Source organism: Drosophila montana, unplaced genomic scaffold (genome assembly GCF_035044405.1).
Source record: "Drosophila montana isolate Dmon_TW-CO22-7 unplaced genomic scaffold, ASM3504440v1 contig_1624_1, whole genome shotgun sequence".
Taxonomy (NCBI): Eukaryota; Metazoa; Arthropoda; class Insecta; order Diptera; family Drosophilidae; genus Drosophila; species Drosophila montana.
This window is the reverse complement of record NW_026996559.1, coordinates 3,737,941-3,757,100: the sequence shown is the minus strand read 5'-3', so window position 1 is coordinate 3,757,100 and position 19,160 is coordinate 3,737,941. Positions and strand designations below refer to the sequence as shown.

General features: G+C 37.6%; 1 protein-coding gene across 3 annotated transcripts; it reads left to right on the top strand.

Annotated features, from left to right (window-relative positions):
• Positions 1 to 386: 386 nt before the first annotated feature.
• LOC135440662 (transcription factor SPT20 homolog) lies at positions 387 to 13,958 on the top strand. Of its 3 annotated transcripts, none has more exons than XM_064699951.1 (5): positions 387 to 527; positions 3,501 to 3,584; positions 7,224 to 7,321; positions 7,791 to 8,342; positions 8,464 to 8,607. In XM_064699951.1, exons 1-5 carry the CDS (start codon positions 525 to 527, stop codon positions 8,471 to 8,473), a joined length of 747 nt encoding a protein of 248 aa, XP_064556021.1. In that variant the 5' UTR covers positions 387 to 524; the 3' UTR covers positions 8,474 to 8,607. The 3 variants fall into 3 exon arrangements, with proteins under 3 accessions (XP_064556021.1, XP_064556020.1, XP_064556019.1); XM_064699949.1 differs by lacking the exons at positions 387 to 527; positions 3,501 to 3,584 and adding exons at positions 6,646 to 7,013; positions 13,811 to 13,958 and having other exon boundaries at positions 8,464 to 8,690; XM_064699950.1 differs by lacking the exons at positions 387 to 527; positions 3,501 to 3,584 and adding an exon at positions 4,872 to 5,457.
• Positions 13,959 to 19,160: the final 5,202 nt, after the last annotated feature.

Genomic DNA, 19,160 nt, shown 5'->3' with positions numbered 1-19,160 from the left:
TTTTTTTGATTTAACTTTCCACTTTGTCATAAGAATTTACTAAGGCACATGTTATCTGTCATGGCGAAGCAGAGGTTAAGAGTTTTGAAGAATCTGTGCAGCATAAATGAATGGTTAAATATCAGAAGTGGCATATGTGGGACAGGAGTCAGGGGACAAGGACCCTGCTGGGTGCTTCGGCGAATTCCTGCTTTCCCACGCAGACGTGCTGAGAGCCATGCGCTCTCCCAACCAGAAAGAGAGTGTGTTCGAGTTGCTGATGTTTCGCTATTTCGCTCCTTCGTGGCTCGTTAGAGTTTCAACCATGTGCTGGCGCTCGTTCTCGGTTGTAATCAGGCATCCATTATGAGACAATGTGCATAGTTTGGGCAGCACCGAGGCGACGTGGGAGCACCCAGCCAGTCGCACAATCAAGTCCAGCAGCCACAGTCACACACATTGCAAGTCCCCGACAAGTCTCACTTCACGCATCAAACGTGCCCTCGTTTAGCTTGTTCCGGTTTTTGGCTACTCGTCTGTAGCCAATGGTAATGCCTTATGATACGGATAAGAATACAAATTTTAAAGTGTTTATATATTTCGTTCTATTTTTTCTTGTTTTTTACATTTTTTTTTCTCCTTCAAAAAGTGTATATAGTTGGATAGAATGTCTGAAAGTTGTCCATGTTCAACTAAATGGACTGTGACACGCATTATTCATATATATGTCTACCATATATTTATATATGTGCGCATACTTTTGTGGGTGTGCTCGTGTCTGCATTATTTAGCTGCTTATTTATTAAATAGCAAAACAAACAAACTGGCGCCCTCTACAGTTGAAGTCAAAGAATATAACCAAATAGGATATGTCCGAGAAATTCAAAAACTGCTTGTATACTAGAACTATATAGTAAGTGTTTAACTGTTGTGTCATTAGTTGCTGTCCATTCTGGTTATGTGAGTGTAACACTATCGGGCCATAAATTAGCTGAGCAGAGACTTCTTCAGAAGAAATTTTACAGCGTCAGAAAGTAGGCAATAAATTGTGCACTTCCATTACTTTCTATTTTGGTATAGTATGTGTGTGTTATAGTCAAAGGGGTTACATTTAGTATACATGCCAACTTATATAAAAGTTAAGTTGCCTGCATGTTTAAATATTTGGTCGATTAGCCAACTTATATAGTATATTCGATTGATTCAACTTTAATGATCAAACACAAAAGTAGTTGGAGTGGCTTTTGTTTTCGGGCCTTGCATGATCAATGCATTATTTAACATTCAATTAAAGCCCAAGGTTTTGTTCGACTTATTTGTTTAGGGTTTTGAGCCAATTTTTGGGCATCAGATGATGTCAGCAATATGCTGCCTCTGGATTTGTGCCAACAATTGTTTAGCACGTAAGCACATGGTCTGGAGCTTAAGTAAATAGTTAAACACATATGTATGCACAAAAAAATTCAAATAAAAAATAGAGACGTTCAAAGTATTTAGTTATAGTTGTCACGTTTCTTGTCCGAATGTTTTGCATACGTTTTCGCTGGGTGCACCTTGCTTTTGGCTTGAAATCGTTAATGCCAATTAAAAGAAAAGCGACGTTAATAACCCCGAGCGCCGAGAGAGTCGACCACTCGGAGAGTGCCAAAGAAAAAACAAATCCGAGAGCATGAGCGTGAGAGAGCGCGCGCTGGCACTGGGGCGGGCTACTTGAGATTTGTGCGGTGCAACTGCAGTGTGGCCGAATACGAAGGCGCAAAACAGACAGCCGAATAGCCGACGATTGCCGCCGACAGCGACAGCAATGGCGTTGGCAACGTTAACGTCGACGTCGACCGCGACCGCAACTGCGACGTTAACAGCGACAACGCTTTGCATTGCGAAGGCCGACGACAAACATTTGATGCTGCTGGCGTTTTGATACTTGTTCGTACTTGCAGAACCCTCCTCGACTCGCGATAAACGGCAGCGCAGTGTGTCGAATTTCATATAGTAGGTGCCCATATTAAATTACACTTGAAAATGTGTCAGATATAACGTTTACCGTTTAACATATATGTATTTACCAATGTGCTTCAGTTCCGTCAAAGTTTAACCGGTTAATCGCAAGAAACTTAATCAAAGAGGATAAAACGTGGATTTTTTTTTTTGGCATATTATTGAATATGCTGCATGTTGTTTGTTGTGCATTGAAGCATTGCCTGTGTGTGTGTGTGTGTATGCGGGTGTGTGTATTCTTTTTTTAAAAAAATTAATTTGCTTGAATTCTTGAACTCTAATGGGACATCAAACCCAGTTAAACTGTTCGAAGTTCGTTTGTGGCATTATTATAAATATGTATACATTTATACAACACACACTCACATTCGCACATGGCTATGCACATGCAATCAAATACATTACACAAACACTCATATTTAAGAGCTACATATGTATGTACATATATGCACATATGTGTGCACATACACACATACATATGTATGTACATACATTCGATTTGTTGCCTCAAAAAAAAAGGGCATCACGGAGCCGTTCTGAATACAAACTAAAATAAAAAAAACATAAAAACTAAACTAAGCTCTTTATCTAATCAAGTCAAAAAAGTACACGACTCTAGTTAATTGGTGAGTATCCATTGAAAGCTGAGCAGAACACACAATTCCAAGGAAGCCGGCACAAAAAGTGTCACGTGCTTTAACAAATATGCCATGATTACCGTTTCCATTATAATGAATGTAACTGGCATATATAAGCCTCAAATACGTAACGGCCAACTATATGGGCAATGCTCAGAGCAGATACACAATACTTTTTCCATATAGCTGGAAATTTGACCATTATCTTGAACAAAAGTTTCATTTTGATAGTTGCGAGAATAATAATGCTTCCAATTTGTTTTTATCAAGAAACGGTTTAATTTATTTATTGAGTTAATGAAAGGAAAAACAGTCACGACAGCAAATATATAAATGTATATTTTTCATGCAACATTTACGTTATATATGTATATATTATTTATATACGTTTTTCATGGAATATGTATATACATATCTACAAAAAGCACTCTAAAGTATTTTTCAGACGGTTCCAAAACCAAAGTTAATCCAGGCTCGAATGTGCTTTGTAAAGAGAATATAAAAGAGAACTTAAATATAAGAGAACTTGCCTAAATTCTTTATGTAACTAATGTTTCTTTGTAAAACTTTGCATAAGATCTGAGTGAACTATTCATATTAGCTTTACTTGACTTTTATGACTATCCCTGAACTGCTATTGAATGCAATTTGAACTAAATTTGAGTTGATTTCCAGACGGCGTGAATATTATAATAAAATTAAATTAACATCAGAAAATATTGAATTATTTCCCCAACATTTTGTCTTATCTGAATATTATCTAATATTGGCTAGGATATTTATTTTGAAATAGGACTAGGAGACATACCCATGCTTAGATTATTAACATACCCACGTATATTTAAGCCCCATAGTAAAGTATTTGATTGATTGTTTTTCTTGCAGCAAGCCCATCTTTGGGCCATTTCAAACTGGCACATCAATTTTGGTTTTCCTATCCGCCACCTGGCGCTGGCGGCGGCTCCTCAAGTGAGTTGCATGTACGATTTAGAAGTTGCAGCATTTTTGATTTCTTGTACGTCTTTTCATAATTTTTCGTTTTTGATTTCCTTGGTTGTTTTTCCTTTATAACGGCAAGTCTCTAAATGTACCCAGTCTCTTGCTCTGTTTACAGTTCGATTAAATATATTCTTGCGTTTGTATACGTACGTATGTAACTAAGTGAACCTGAATCGTATACTCATAGATGTAAAACTATATACTATGCTAAATATCAATACAAATATATGTATGTATCTAAAATATTGATTATGTATCTCGAAATTCTTGGTACGTTTATTAAAATGAGACTGTTATCGTGTAGTACGAGTGCTAAGTACCATATGTACCAAATGCTATATAAGTATATTATATAGTACAACACAAAAAAAACTCAGTCACAATTTAAGTTCTAAGTTGTTTTGTTTTCAACTTCATTTTGGATAAACAATTACCTAGGCAAATGCATAACGGCGCCTACGTATGTATGTATGTAGCTTATAGTTTCCAGACCAAGAAGAAGCAATCTGCAAGGTATGAGAACACATATAAGAGTGTGTGTGTATTTAGGAACAGTAAGCGAAAACAAATAGCTTAGTTTTTCAATTTTCCAAACATTCACAACACGTTGTACATAAATTAGAAAACTAGTTAGTTTGGGATCGATTAGTGGGGCTAGAAAATAATATATATGTATATCAGACATTGAAACAGGAATTTAATTGTATGTTTTGTTGATATTGTGTTAACTCGTTTCTCTATGTATATGTAGACGTATGTTTTAACTGTGGCTGCTGCTGCAACCAGATGTATTGAAATTGAAAAATTGTTTTTGCTTAAAACATACATAAAAGCATAGTTAATGCCAATTGCAAAAATGAGCAAAGCAATGCAAAAGCAAATCGTTTTGAACTAAATTATTAATCATTCACAATTTTGTTGTTTCTTTTCTTTTCTTTGATATTGTGTCGTTAATCCACCTTGACACGCCCACCGCCCACCTCCACGACCACGTATCTGCCACAGCTCAGCTACAGTTCTAGCAAGATCGTATATATGTAATACTTGCCATACATACTAACATTAAACGGTACATCAACATTTTCAACATGATTCGTAGACAGAATAACACATGAGCACACACACGCGCACATACACATATGTGCATAGCTGCAAGAGTATTTGTATATTCTGTGTTTACTCGACCTCGGCACACGACAGCAAAACACACACACAAAAAAAAGATAACAAGCAATAACAACAGCAACAACAGCACACACACACACACACACACACAGACACACACACACACTCACACACACACACTCACACACACACACACGCCCACGCCAACGCACACACTGCCACTGCACACCACATGCAGCTGTTGCCATTTATTCGATAATTTGTTGTGCCCGGTTGTAACGGTAAACTGCCCTCTTCATGGTATGCGCACACACGCACACACTCTCACGCTGCTAATTTCGTCGATAAACGCCGCCGCCGCTGTTCAAAATAAAAACAAACGAAAAAAAGAATTAAAATCAAAATTAAATTGAATATATAACAAACAAACAAAAAATGCAAAAACCAAGCAATTAAATAAAAGCAAAAACAAAGAAAACAAAAACAAAAAACTAATATTTAAAATAATAATAAAACTTTCCGCTGCTTTGCACACGCAACACACGCACTCGTCAGGTTGCAAATTTAAATGCTCAAATATCATACAATCGACACACCCACTGTAACCACCTCCGACAAGAACAATAACAACTACAACTACAACTACAACTACAACTACATCAACAATAACATCAACAACAACAAAGAACAACAACAAAACCAACTGACACATCTAGAGGTAAGGAGTACGCCTATCTCACTCAATCTCGCTCTTGCTCTCTGTCTCTCTCTCTCTCTCTCTCTCTGTCTCTCTCTCTCGGTCTCGTAGTGTTGCCTAAATTGAATTTGAAATTTATCGCATATTTTCTGTTTTATATTCGTATTCTCTTTAGTATTATTATTATTATTTTTGTTTTTTCGTTTTGAATTCTGTTTATTATATTAGATTGTTTTGCTATGGTTGCAGAAAGCATTATTTTTCCCAAATTTTGTTTGCAAATATTGTCTGCAGTATAAGTACAATAATTCGTTTTTAGTTTGCCCCATTTTTTATTTCCATTTCGTATTGTTTGCTCTTGTTGTATACTTATGCACATACATAAGTATGTCGAATAACTGTAAGCACATACATAAGTCCATAAGTAGAATATCGCGTCTCTCAAATATTTCTCGCTTCAAGTGATTCCTTTTCAAAGGTTATGGCACATACATACATACATACATATGTATGTACTTACATTTAATACAATTATTGTACAAAAGTGTGGTTGGTTCAAAGAAAATAAGAACGAGAAGAAGAAGATGATGAAGAAGAAGCACAACTAACACAAACGCAAATCTGGTATGTATGATTGTATACACAACTTATGCATATATGTACTACTTATTTTAATGCAAATTGAAGGTCACGCTTTTAACCTAATGACACGAGCTGAAAGTGTAGCTTATTGAATTAGGCAAATGCATAGAAAGCATTCTTCATAATTGTTTAAGTACACTTAAATATAGTTTGCACTTAAAATGTGTCAGCTGTGTCAAAGCATATGCGAACAATAGCTTTTATTCAATTGTAATCAAATGCTCAAGCGTTTAGCTGGTGCTTAACATACTGATACTCATTCTCATATACATATATGCTTCTCATATTATTACTAAAATAATCTTAGTAGCTCTAGACTACTGATAATAATTAATACAAATTAGATGTATCTTATATAAATAACTAAAAATAATAATTATTTTCAATACCTATCCAAGCTTTTGCTTTCATATTGTAAGAAAATAAACTTCACTTGCAAAAAAATAATATTTAATTATCTGATTTTGGGACATCACATAGCCCATCATCTTAAGACCAATAATAATGTAATATAGTTCCACTTAAATTTCGTAGCATACTTTTGGGCCAAGTCGATGTATATAAAGTAAAGTTAAAAGTAGTTTAGTATAGCTTTATTTCGTGAAATCGAATAAGAAATCAACTAGATTTATGAAAGTGAACCATCTGCCAAATGTAGTACATGCATACATAAGTACAACAATTCCTACATACCAGTTTAAAATTTATAGTTTCGCTTATTCGTAGCTATAGTTAGATCTATATAAATAGTATATGAATTGTGCACGACGGAATGCGACAGGGAAGTGGTTGTAGCTTGTCAAAAGTCTTCTAGAACTAGTTTAGTTTGTTGATTATTTTTGCTTTTCGTTTTGCTTGTGCATACGTTTGTTTTTTGTTATTTGTTTTTGTATCCTATAAATACGGCATGCTGATCCCGCTAAAACTTACACCATGTAAATAATTATGTATGTATCTTGATTTCGTATGTATTGTATGTTCGGTATGCTCATGATTCGTTTTAATTTGGTAAGGATTTCTTGCTTTTCGAATTGCGCATGGAGAACGCAGCCACCCGTCGACGATGGCAATTGAATAGCTGTACATATTAGTTATCAATCGGCATTTGTTTCTGTTTCTCTTTTTTTATTCGTTTCACAACACAGACAGCAAAACAGCGCAAACCGACGAGGAAAAGCAACGCGATCGGCAGCGCAACGAACGTGAGGCCAAAAAGGAAGAGCAGGACGCTATCAATTATAAGGTGAGTGTGTCAGTGCATGTGCCTCTCTCTCTCTTTCTCTCTCTCTCTCTCCCACCCGTCTCTTTCAATCTATCTCCCTGTCACTCGCTCGCTGAATGCGTATGTGCTTGTGTGTGTGTGTGCGCGCGTGCGTACGTGCGTACGTGCGGGCGTGCGTGCGTGTATTCGTGCGCGTCTAACGCTGTGTGTGTGTGTGTGCAAGCAGACGCGGCCCCAACTAAAACAAAAACAAAAAAATATAAATAACAACTAAAACAAAACAAAACAAATAGAGAAACTAAAAACAAATCGAAAAACGAAAAAAAAAACATAAACATTTATTTATGCAATCCGCTTCATCAAAAATGCAAAGTGCGCTCAATGATGAGAAACTCCATAAGTACTGCTCGTAATTAGGCACAAATATGGCCGTAGAGCTGATGATGAATTTATAGTTAAAATGCACTTTGCAACAATTGCATGTAAACAGCGCGACAAGGAGCAGCGTGAGGCGCGTTTGCTGGACTTTGAAATACGACGGCAGCAAAAGCGTGAGGAGCAGAACCAGCAGCGGCAACAGCAGCAGCAATTACAGCAGCAGCATCAGCAACACCAGCAGCAACAACAACAACAGCAACAACAACAGCAGCAGCAGCAGCAGCAGCAACAACAGCAGCAGCAACAAAGCGAAAAGAGTCCACCCACAACATCGTCGCATTCACAGCAGCAGCAACAACAGCAGCAGCAGCAGCAACAACAGCAGCAACAACAGCAGCCGCAGCAGCAGCAGCAACAGCAACAACAGCAGCAACAACAGCAGCCGCAGCAACAGCAGCAGCAACCGCAGCGCCAGCAATTACAGCTGCAACAAGGCGCTGCAACACAGGTCAGCACCAGTGGACGGGCTCACACGCCGGACACACCCAAGTTGCAAACACCACCGGATCGCTCGCTGCCGCCCGCCTTTCGCAGCCGCTCCATTGAGCGGGAAATTCAATACGAACGCAAACGCTTCTCGGTACAGGAATCAGCCGAATTCAAGGTTTTTGTGTGTTCTCAATCTTAATGCGCTGCTCTGCCATATTAGGAACATTCTTTAAATTGACTGTGTTTTTCTCTTTTCGGTTCTTTTGTTTTTCTTGCTTCACTTTGGTTACGTGTAGGAGGCCGTAAGTACGACACCATCTCCACAAACGCAAACCTTTACCGGAACGCCGCCGACAGCATACACGGCGGCATTGGCGGGACCGCCGGCAACAGCGGCAGCTGCAACAGCTGCTATAATACCCATCCTACCGCTCGGCGTTGCGACGCTGCGCGATGATTCTACGGAATCCGAGCAGTCCGTGACATGTGCCCAAACGCAGCCGGATGCCTACCATCGCATCATGTGAGTATATAAATCAATGCTATATATACGTAACATACATACACATATATATGTATCTATGATATTTACTATATCAATCTACATGATGTGAAATCAAAAACCAAAATTTATAAGAATCTATGCGCAAATGACACGAGCTGATTGCCATAAAACAGAGTTGGATGAGAGTTATTGAACACTTTTCAATCGTAGCTTTCAGGTGCTTTCAAAGCTTTATGTGTTACGTGCGGTACTTAAAATCGCTTCTAGCAAAAGCTTTTTAAAAATCGAATTTAAATTTTCTTATATTTTTTTTGTATTTCACAAAAAAAAACCGAATTAAATAAAAAAATCAGCTTTGTAGCATTTTCTCTTATTTAACCCAGCCCAGCAGACGCGCAAACGCTGAGAATTCGCGGCGAGAGCTTTTGTATGCGTCATGTTTTGGGGCGTGTTTGCATTTCTCATGCAAAGCTTTTCGGCCATTCAGCTTTTGTGTGGTGTTCCACACTAATCGCAACACAAATAATGGCATGGTGAATGGTCCAATTAGCCGAGACATGCACCGCAAATCGGATACTAGAAATACTACAAAGTGCAGGGTGTCGAAATTATATGGTTGGAATATTTAAATTATACGCTTCATCTAATTTTTCGAAATTTCTGCATTTCTGTCCAACTATCCGTCTGTCCAACTGTCCGTCTGACCAACTGTCCGTCTGTACATCTGTCTAACTCGGTTTTTATACTATAGACATTGTAAGATTTAGCTACCACCCCCATTCTCCCATCCAAAACTATATAAATCCATTTTTGAAGCTAAAACCTTGGGCTTGGGTATACACGCACATTTAGTTGCTGTTTTGAACCCCTGAAAATTTCACACATTTTTGAGTACAGACTCCTGAGTTATTCAAGACCACGCCAACAATATTGTAAGGCAAGGGGTTGTCATATCAGCCGATTGCGTTTCTTTGTATGTATGGATAAGTACAAGTATAAGTACAAAAATAAGTTCGAATGCTGCTAGATACAGGGTATACCTTAGTCGGGCATCATGGACTAGAGCACTGTTGTTTCATCCCTAATCTTACAGACATATCATTTGAAAGTTCCGTCTGCACGTATTTCAATAAAGTTTACAATTTTGCACACATTATGGCCTTGGTACGACACTGTTAATTATTCATTCTCAGCTGAAGTCTATCGGCAAAATTAAATCGTTGCAGAATTATTAATTTTGTTCCCATAGTATAATTTAATAGTTATTTGTTTCGCTCGTATATATATGGTATAAATATGTGGATTGAGTGCTTTGTGCAATGCACTTATTGCTGGACAAGCTCATATATTCAGTAGTGCAACAGACATAGGTTGATTATAGTACGATTCAATATATCTGCGGAAGAGATTTGAGTACGCGTTAAGTAAAAATATTCTGATTGTGAATCAACAGGGCTTTATATGTTGAGATTTGAATACTAAAACTAGTTTTCACTTTAATTTGCCAGTTTTCTAAATTATTACTCATACGACATGTGGAGTGAGAAAAGCATAATTTGTAGTTGGCTGACAAATATATAAATTGGCAAATGGCGCTGAGAGGCCCTTATAAGTGAGTTAATTCATATTTATATACTTATTATCAAGTTCAGGTTCAATTTTCAAGTTTCCTATTATCTGGGATATATTCAGCTAATAAATAAGCATTTTAAAATGCCATCGAGAGGATTTAAAAGGTTTAGTTATTGATAATTATATATTATCATGTCATTTTTTCAAGCCTTCTACTATATTACTCATACGACATGTGGCAAAAAATCAAGAAAATTTTAAGCGGGCTGATAAATGTATAAAATCGAGCTTAATAATAAAGTTAATTGCCAATCAAATTTTCAAGTAATTTGCTTAAAAGTTTTAACTATATAACACATACGACATGTGGTAAACGAAAAATACGTACAAATTCGACTTAACTAAATATGTATATTAATTTCAAAATGCCCTTAAGACGATTAACTACATGAGTTAGTTTGCTTTTTAATATAATAATCTCAAACGTGAGTTAATTGACAGTTCCATATTCAAGTAATTTATCAAGTTTTCAACTTTATTACTCATACGACATTTAATAAATATTTTAAAGTGCCCTCGACAGGATCTAATAGGTTTATTTACTGATAATTTCTTCTACTTCTACTTTATTACTCATACGACAAGTAATTTTTCCAAGTCTGTTACTATATTACTCATAGGACATGTGGTAAAAAATCTGTGAAATTGTCGTGAGCTGATAAATATATAAAAACTTAGAAATGCGAAAGCTTAATAAGAGAGATAATTGACATCATATGTTCAAGTAATTAGTGTTAAAGTTTTTATTATATTACTCATACGACATGTGATAAAAAAATCTTACAAATTCGAGCTAACTAAATATAATAATTTCAAAACGCCCTTAAGACGATTATCTAAGTGTGTTTTTAGTTTGTTAATGACAAATATATATTCAAAAAAATTTTCTTCAAACCTTTGCACATTACATTGCGTATACGACACGTAGTTAAGAAAATAATATCTTGAAAATTCTAGTTGGCTTAATAAGAGAGTTAATCGCCAATCATAAGTGCAAGTAATTAGTGTTAAAGTTTTTATTATATTACTCATACGACATGTGATAAAAAAATCTTACAAATTCGAGCTAACTAAATATATTAATTTCAAAACGCCCTCAAGACGATTAACTAAGTGAGTTTTTAAGTTGGTAATGACAACAATATATTTAAGTAAGTTTATTCAAGGCTTTCATTACATTGCTCATACGACACGTGGTTAAAAAAAAAAACAAAACTTTGAAATTCTAGTTTGATATATACTCAACTACAGCCATTCAGATGGTTTCAAAATTGAGTCAATCGACAGTTGCAAAATCAAATAATTTTTCAAATTTTCAACTATATTACTTATACGACACGTGGTAAAATAAAATATTAATCAATTGTGGCATATTGTTAAAATGTCCTCAATTTAACTCACAATTTATCATATACAAATCATCTAGCATAAAGTAAACAACCTTAAGTTAAATATGGAAAATGTTTGCTCATTACTCATACGCCATGTGGTAGAATACTTTGCATTGTTCCATTTCTGACCATAAAAGCCGATCATAACTGTTCTTATTGTGCTGGAAAAGTTTTTTCAATTTGTGTCTTCTTTGTTTGCCTTGATTCATTTATCTTGGTTGGCACAGGTTAATTAAATAAATTATGCTCTAAGCAATCAGCTTGTCCCACTTGAGACTAAGTGGCCAACTTACATATATACACTCCCCGGCGTTTTCTCTGAAGGCATAGTTCGCCCTAAATATGATATTTATATGCTATCTGTGTCAGGGTGGACTTCTGTGTGTGGTTACAAAGTACACCAGGCAAAAAAAAGTGACAAAAAAAAAACAAACTGTAAACTCAGCTTACGCTATGCTTAAGCCCGAAAAAAAGTGTGGCCACTTGCGACTCGACACAAATTGTGCATGAGTACAACATACATATGTATGTACACGGCATGTGAGTCTATATGAACATATCATGTATATTCATGTATGTGTACGTTTACGTACATACATATATACGACAATGTACGTGTCCATTTCCATTTGCCTGGCGAAGTCACATTTTGGACAGAACATAGTAACAAGAGCCGCACAGTTGTGCCTACCAAAATGTCGGTGGTGGTGATGGTGGTGATGGTGGTGGGGCAGGGCGTTTTTTTTTGTGGGCTTGATGGGCTGCACTGCGGTTTTGTGATGGTGCGCTCGAAAACTGGAACACGTGTGTGCCGCTCACAAATTCACCACAAAAACAGAGAGCCAAAAAAGCTGCTGGGCTCTGTTACTCAATTGCAATTGCGCGTGCTGTTAGTCTGCTCTTATGCTCTCCCTCTCGTTTTGCCGCTCTCTGTCTCTCACTTTCTCTCTAAGTCTCTCGCCTTGCCGCTTCTACGACATTTTCTTTTATTTTATTGTTGTTTCCTTTTTTTTCTTCTCCGCTTTTTTGCGCTGGTACAAATAGCACGTGCGTTGTCGTCGTTTCTATGCCAATGCCGATGCCGCTGCCGATGCCGCTGCCGATGCCGCTGCCGATGCCGCTGCCGATGCCGATGCCGAGATGCCGCCGCTTTCTTGTTTCGCCCGTTGCCATTGCCAGTGTTTTCTTCTCTTTTTTTTATTATTCGCACCCACGTTTGCGTCCCGCCGCCCGGCTCTGCAGCAACTTTTTGTTCGTGGTGTGTTGTGGCCGTTGCGCCAGGTCGGTCGGTTAGCCGGTCGGTCGGTCGGTCGGCCGGTCGGTCGTTCGGTCGGTCGGTCGGTCAGTCGGTCGGTCGGTCGTTCGTCGAAGTCTGCTTTTTGCTTTCTGCCTTGTGCTTTATGCTTTCTGGCTCTGTCACTGCCAGCGTATTCGCCATTTTCGCTTTGCTGTTTTCGGCTTGCGGGCCAAAATATTTTGTCTTTCGCCTGTCGACTTCATTGCGGTGTTACGTGTTTCGCGTGTCAGACGCAACGAATGGCCACGGCGCGCGGCTAAAGCGGCAATAACATACAAAAATAAGAAACAAATAAAAACAATAAGAGAATTGAAAAAGCGAACGACAACAATAAAAAAAATTTATTTTAAAACATTAATAAATTGTAGAATAGCAATAGTGAATAGCATAAAACACATATGTATGTTTTCATGTATGTAAACATTTATAAAATACAGTGTTTAAAAATGTCCAAGAACGCACTTGCTTATATATATATATATATATATATATATATATATGCACATATAGGCATACATATGTACAACACATGAGTATGTAACAATATCCACAAATCAAATCAAATTGTGAATTGCGCCCGTTAAGTGCCATAAATGATGCGACATTCGGCGCCCAGATCCCCGAATCTTGTTTATTTACATGCACATATTTATATATAAATATACTTATATATAGCTATCAACTATAGCTGATATTTTATATCTGGCTGATATCTTGTTGGCTCTTGATTTTATCTTCTGCTGCCCATATAGTCGTATATATTTGTTAGTGTTTTGCATACGTAACATAACATTGATGCAATTTTGGCTTCCTTCCAGTTGCTCTTCCTGCTCGCTGAGACTACTTGAGTTTTTTGTCCCAGCATCTGAAAGCATCTTCAAGTGTTCACAGGTCTTCATCTTTCCACCAAATCGAACATCTTTCTCACACGTGCCGGCAGTAAACGTTTGAAAAGCGATTTACCTATAATTAAATTGCAGAAAAATAAAAAAAAAATTAATAATAATAATAATTTGATCACAAACACTATTTTCTTTTTAGTGATTAATTTAATGATTGCTTTATTAGTAACGTGTAGAATATAACAGAAATATACCTTTTGATTTAACTTTTTTTTTTTTGTGTTGACTAAAGTTAAAAAACAAAAGTAACGACTTTTTGCCTTTTAAGCCTACATGTGTAAGACACGCACGTGCGGACCAGTGCGCCTGTGCCGCATGTGGCATGTTGTGCGTCGCAACATCCTTATGACAATTTGCGGCAATCAGTTATTTATTTGCAACTATTCAAACAAAGCATCTGCGAGTAATCCAAGTTTTCAAGGGCACAATAAGCCAGGCTGCTGTCAAAAGAGGATTCTATATCCACTTGTAATCATATTGGGAAGTGTTTCAATACATTTAAGCCTGCATCTCGCTTATATAAAAGAATGTGCAGACTTTGGGATATATGTACGTATTTTATGCAGATGTGTTTCAAAGTCTTCGTCAATCAATTTGTCCACCCTCTGGTCGGCCACCTGACAGCTGAGATGAATGACACATGTAAATAATATGCACAACAACGACGGGAAAACAAATTTGTAAACGCTTTGTAAATGCCAAACTTGTCAAGGCTTAAACACATTGTTTAAAGCTCGACGCTTCTTTAAGCCAAAGACAGAGGGCAACAGAGGCCTTGCAAGCTATTTAATAAAAAGCAAGAGGAACAAAATTGTTCACATTATATTTGATTATTTTGTGCTTATTTGCTTATTACTTGCCTCATATATAATTGAGTCTATATCGAGTTGATTTGTCGTGTTTTCGTGCAGTCTTTTTGGTCGCATGCGCGTGTCATTTGATCTTTTGCCCATAGAAACATGACAAGCGTTTGAATGTTTCGAATGTTGCATGCCACACGAACTAGCTCGCACATGCACACACACACACACACACACACACACACACACACACACACACACACACACACACACACACACACACACACACACACACACACACACACACACACACACACACACACACACACACACACACACACACACACACACACACACACACACACACACACACACACACACACACACACACACACACACACACACATGCATGCACGTAAACATGCGTGTTGCGATCGACAGAAGATGTATTGAAAAAATATTTACACGATTTGTATCGATTGTTTGGCACGTTTCTTAGCGCAATAAGCTTGAGATAAAACCAATTAGTATTACTGAAAACACAAAGTATCTATAGATACACTAGCTCACTTGACCAGGATTTAAAATGTGAAAGCAATGACAATTATTCATTATTTATTCATTCATTTATTGCTAATAAACAAATTTACCGGAATTTAGGCGGAGTTCGGGGACATAGAAAAATATTAATATGTGTGTATATAATACTTGCCGCGTAGGCTGAATAAGAGCACTTTATTAATTTCCAATGCCAATTTCCTAATTATTTTTAATTTCACTATACTACAGGCAACATTGCTGTGCAAGTGCCTGGCCATTGGTCACGGCAATTTGCAGTTAAAACAGGGACACAGAAAATGCGGCATATCGACCAGTTGCCAGTTAGCAGCAGAAATGCGGCTCCATTTGTTTTCATTTATACGGAAACTTACATATATATATATATATATGTGTGAGAGTGAAGTTTCTACGTATTTAGGTATTTATTTTATTATTTATAATGCCAGTTACGTGCTGTGCCAGCAACAAGCCCTCCCCTCCATACACACACACACACACACACACACACACACACACACACATACATACAACTACTCATGAGACTTACAGCAGTAAGCAATTACATGAATCTGTGCATCTGCGGCAAGTATATATAAACAAATATCACCTGAGCTTAATGTAATGCCCACCACATACGGGCATGCATATGAATGTCAGTATAATGCCAGTTGTTCAAATATTTGAAACAGATGCGCATGCATACATATATCTATATATATATATATATATATATATATATATATACTTATATATCAATTATTCAGATATACACATTCGCAAAAGTCCTTTTTCCTGCTAGCTCTATTACAAATTAATACTGACATATGCAGTCTAGGACAGAGGTAAATGAAATAAGCTCAACTGCAGTTGCCGTTCGCAATTTCATTTCCAAGCTGTCGTCGGCTTGTGCTGCACTCGTAAAACACTTTGCAACACTGGCCGTGTAAACTCACGGTAAAACAAGGGGTGTGAGAAGGACAACAACAACAAAAAGAAGCTCAAAACAACGCGGCTTGAAAAGTGTCACAATAAAAAATATATAGTGTAACAATGCGCTGCGCGTGTCTGCGTATGTTTGTGTGTGTTTGTGTGTATGGATGTGGATGTGGACTATTTTCAGCATCAGCGCGAGACAAGTCAAGGCTTGACAATCTGGTGGGCGGTGGGGAGGTGTCTCAGCCAGTGCCACGATGCCCATGTCCTCGTCCGCGTCCGCGCCCGCCCCCGCCTCCGCGCCCGCCACCGCGTCCGTGGCAGCTGCAACGAAGTGCATAAACATAAAAATTGCATTTATTTTCATTTTTCCCATTTGTTTTTTTTTTTTTTTATTTTTGTTGCTCTTAGGCCGACCGCAAAATCTCTGTGCGGAGCGCGGCTGGTATTAAGATCAAGGGCCTGGCCCAGCAGTTGGGTTTATGTAATTGCGGGCCGTGCGGTTCAGTTGCCATAGAAGCACACAAACAGCAGCCAGAAGTAGCCCCAGCTGCCAGCCAGCGCGAGCGTGGCCTAGACTTTCAATTTATAGGCCAAATATGTCAAAGCAAGGCTAAGGATAAATATATATATAGACATATAGCTGCATATAAGGTCACAGCTAAACAGATAATCCCCAATGAGACAATTTAAACGCTAAACAAAATCAATAAATGGACTTGCTATATAATGCACACACACACACACACACACACACACACACATCTGTCACAAAATCTCACAGCTACGTGTGCACTTAACACAACGGGCAATTTAGTATAGCATACATTCGGGAGCCACTGTACGCGCTTAAAATCCACTGCTGCTAATCTAAAAATAATTGTCTCTAATACCACATTACACAATGCACTAAATCGAAAGCTTAGTTAGCCCCCTCCCCGCAGCACTCATATAAACCCACAATGCACACACCTCAAGTGCTAAGCGCTTATTATACTTATCAGATGAGACGACAATATATAATTACCGTTAATGTTCGTATCGGTGATTTTAAGAGAGTTCTCTCCATTCAACGTGGCATTTGAATAAAAATTCAAAGTTCTTTAGTAATAAATGTTGAATAACAGCTTAAAGCTTCTGGCAAATAGGAGTTATGAATCGGTTTAGCGTTAATTTGCTGCAGCCAACTTAACTGCATGCTAAATCAACTCTGGCAACGCCGCATTTCATAATAATGGCTGGCAGTGCCCAAAACAAATATTGAATTCAATTAAATATTTATATATGTTTTATAATTCAATATTTAACAGCCGCTAGCTGTTTGTATGGGTCCACCTTTCCTATAGAGCAAAGTGAGGGAGGCCACTGTGTCACTGTGTGTGTGCGGTTTCAATACGTAAATAAACATTAATAAATGCAAAAAGGCAATGTTGAACATTGTTATTTAAATAACTGTGTTCTCGTTCTCTTTTAAATACAAATTAAAAGTTTTTTATAATATTGCGAATGTCCAGCCAGCGATTATATGATTTATATAACAATAATTTCCAGTGGTTCGCTCCTAGGTGGTTCGCTCCTAGGCTAGGTGAACCAGTTTTTCCACATCTATGAATCCAATTGATGGTTCAAACCTTAGTTCCCGCAAACTTAACAACTTTTTGCTGGTGACTAGCTTAGCTAGAGTGTTAAACTAGTCAAAAACTAAAACAATTTTTAAATTTATATTTTTGCGCTATTCAGGTGAACCAAATCCAATTCGTTTTTAAGCAAGGTCGCAGCCTTGTTTATATGTTCAATTATTATTCGTAATAAATAAGTGCTCACAATATTTGTTGCAATTGATTGTAATTAAAAATTAATCAGCATTCGAAATATGCTGTTGAACAACTTAATGCACTTCCTGCAGCTGCCTTTATAAAATCAATATATATGCGAATAATGTAAGCAATATCCATAGTTTGTGCTGTTGTTTCCACTCGGAACTGCCGAGCAGAAATTGTGTAGTTACCGGGCCTCATGTTGGCGGCACTTTGGGTATATATCCTTTCCTGACCGAAGGTCGGCATGCCAGAAGTCACGGGCCGACGGGCCGGTAATAAAAATTAGGCATTGGTTCTTAGCCAAAGTCAATGCTGCGCCTGGGTCATAATGTTTTTTGCTTACGGAGCACAAAAATTTGCATTTTAGCCCTTGGTTCTGTGTGTGTGTGTGTTTTTTTCTTTCTCTTGTTGCGTGACCAGCCACGTGAGGTGGCATAGGCTGGCCCTGGTTCTACGGCCAATGGGCTAATGTTTGGTTTCAGGTCACGTTTGCAACTGTTTTCAAAAAACGAAAAAAAAAAACCCTACCTCGAGTCATCATTGATCAACATTTGTCAGGCTTATACGGGGAAAAGGCAGTGCACGGAAAATGAAGGATCCCGGTTCGAGTTCCAGGCTTTTTTATTGTTGTATTGCCTTATACGAAGCTACCAATTAAAAATATAATTTGATAGTGTGTAACTAACTGCCTCATTTTCAATAATAACCATAATAACAACATGCTCTTCAGATAATTTGATAAATATGTTAGCTAACTAATCGTTGTTCATTCAACTAGTATCATTTCTGTGTGTTGTAATAGGCAAATTAAATGTTTGTTGTTGATTTGACGCGTCCGTTTTTATTGTGCTGTGTGGCCCAACACAGTTTGTTGGTGTCACGAACTTTGACCCCAATACTTCAACAGCCTTTTGTTTGAGTGTTGTTGTCCTGGATGTGGCCGTGGTCGCTTACAGTTACCCATTGTTTTGTATTGAAAAGCCATAATAACAAAGACTGCAAGCGATGCCCGTTGTATTGTAACTCGACAGCCTAATACCCTGGAGGTACACAAAGGGCCTAGAGCCCTTAATTTATCATGCACTTCTTGTTTTATATTGAAATATCTGCCTATGCTGTAAAGAGTTTTATGTTGCCAAGCATAATGTGGAA

Excerpts from the sequence above, each read along its gene's own strand:
- LOC135440662 (XM_064699949.1), top strand. The coding sequence starts at position 6,986 with ATGCTGATCCCGCTAAAACTTACACCAT. Across the intron at positions 8,343-8,463 it reads AGGAATCAGCCGAATTCAAG|GAGGCCGTAAGTACGACACC; the intron begins GTTTTTGTGTGT and ends GGTTACGTGTAG. Across the intron at positions 8,691-13,810 it reads GATGCCTACCATCGCATCAT|TTGCTCTTCCTGCTCGCTGA; the intron begins GTGAGTATATAA and ends GCTTCCTTCCAG.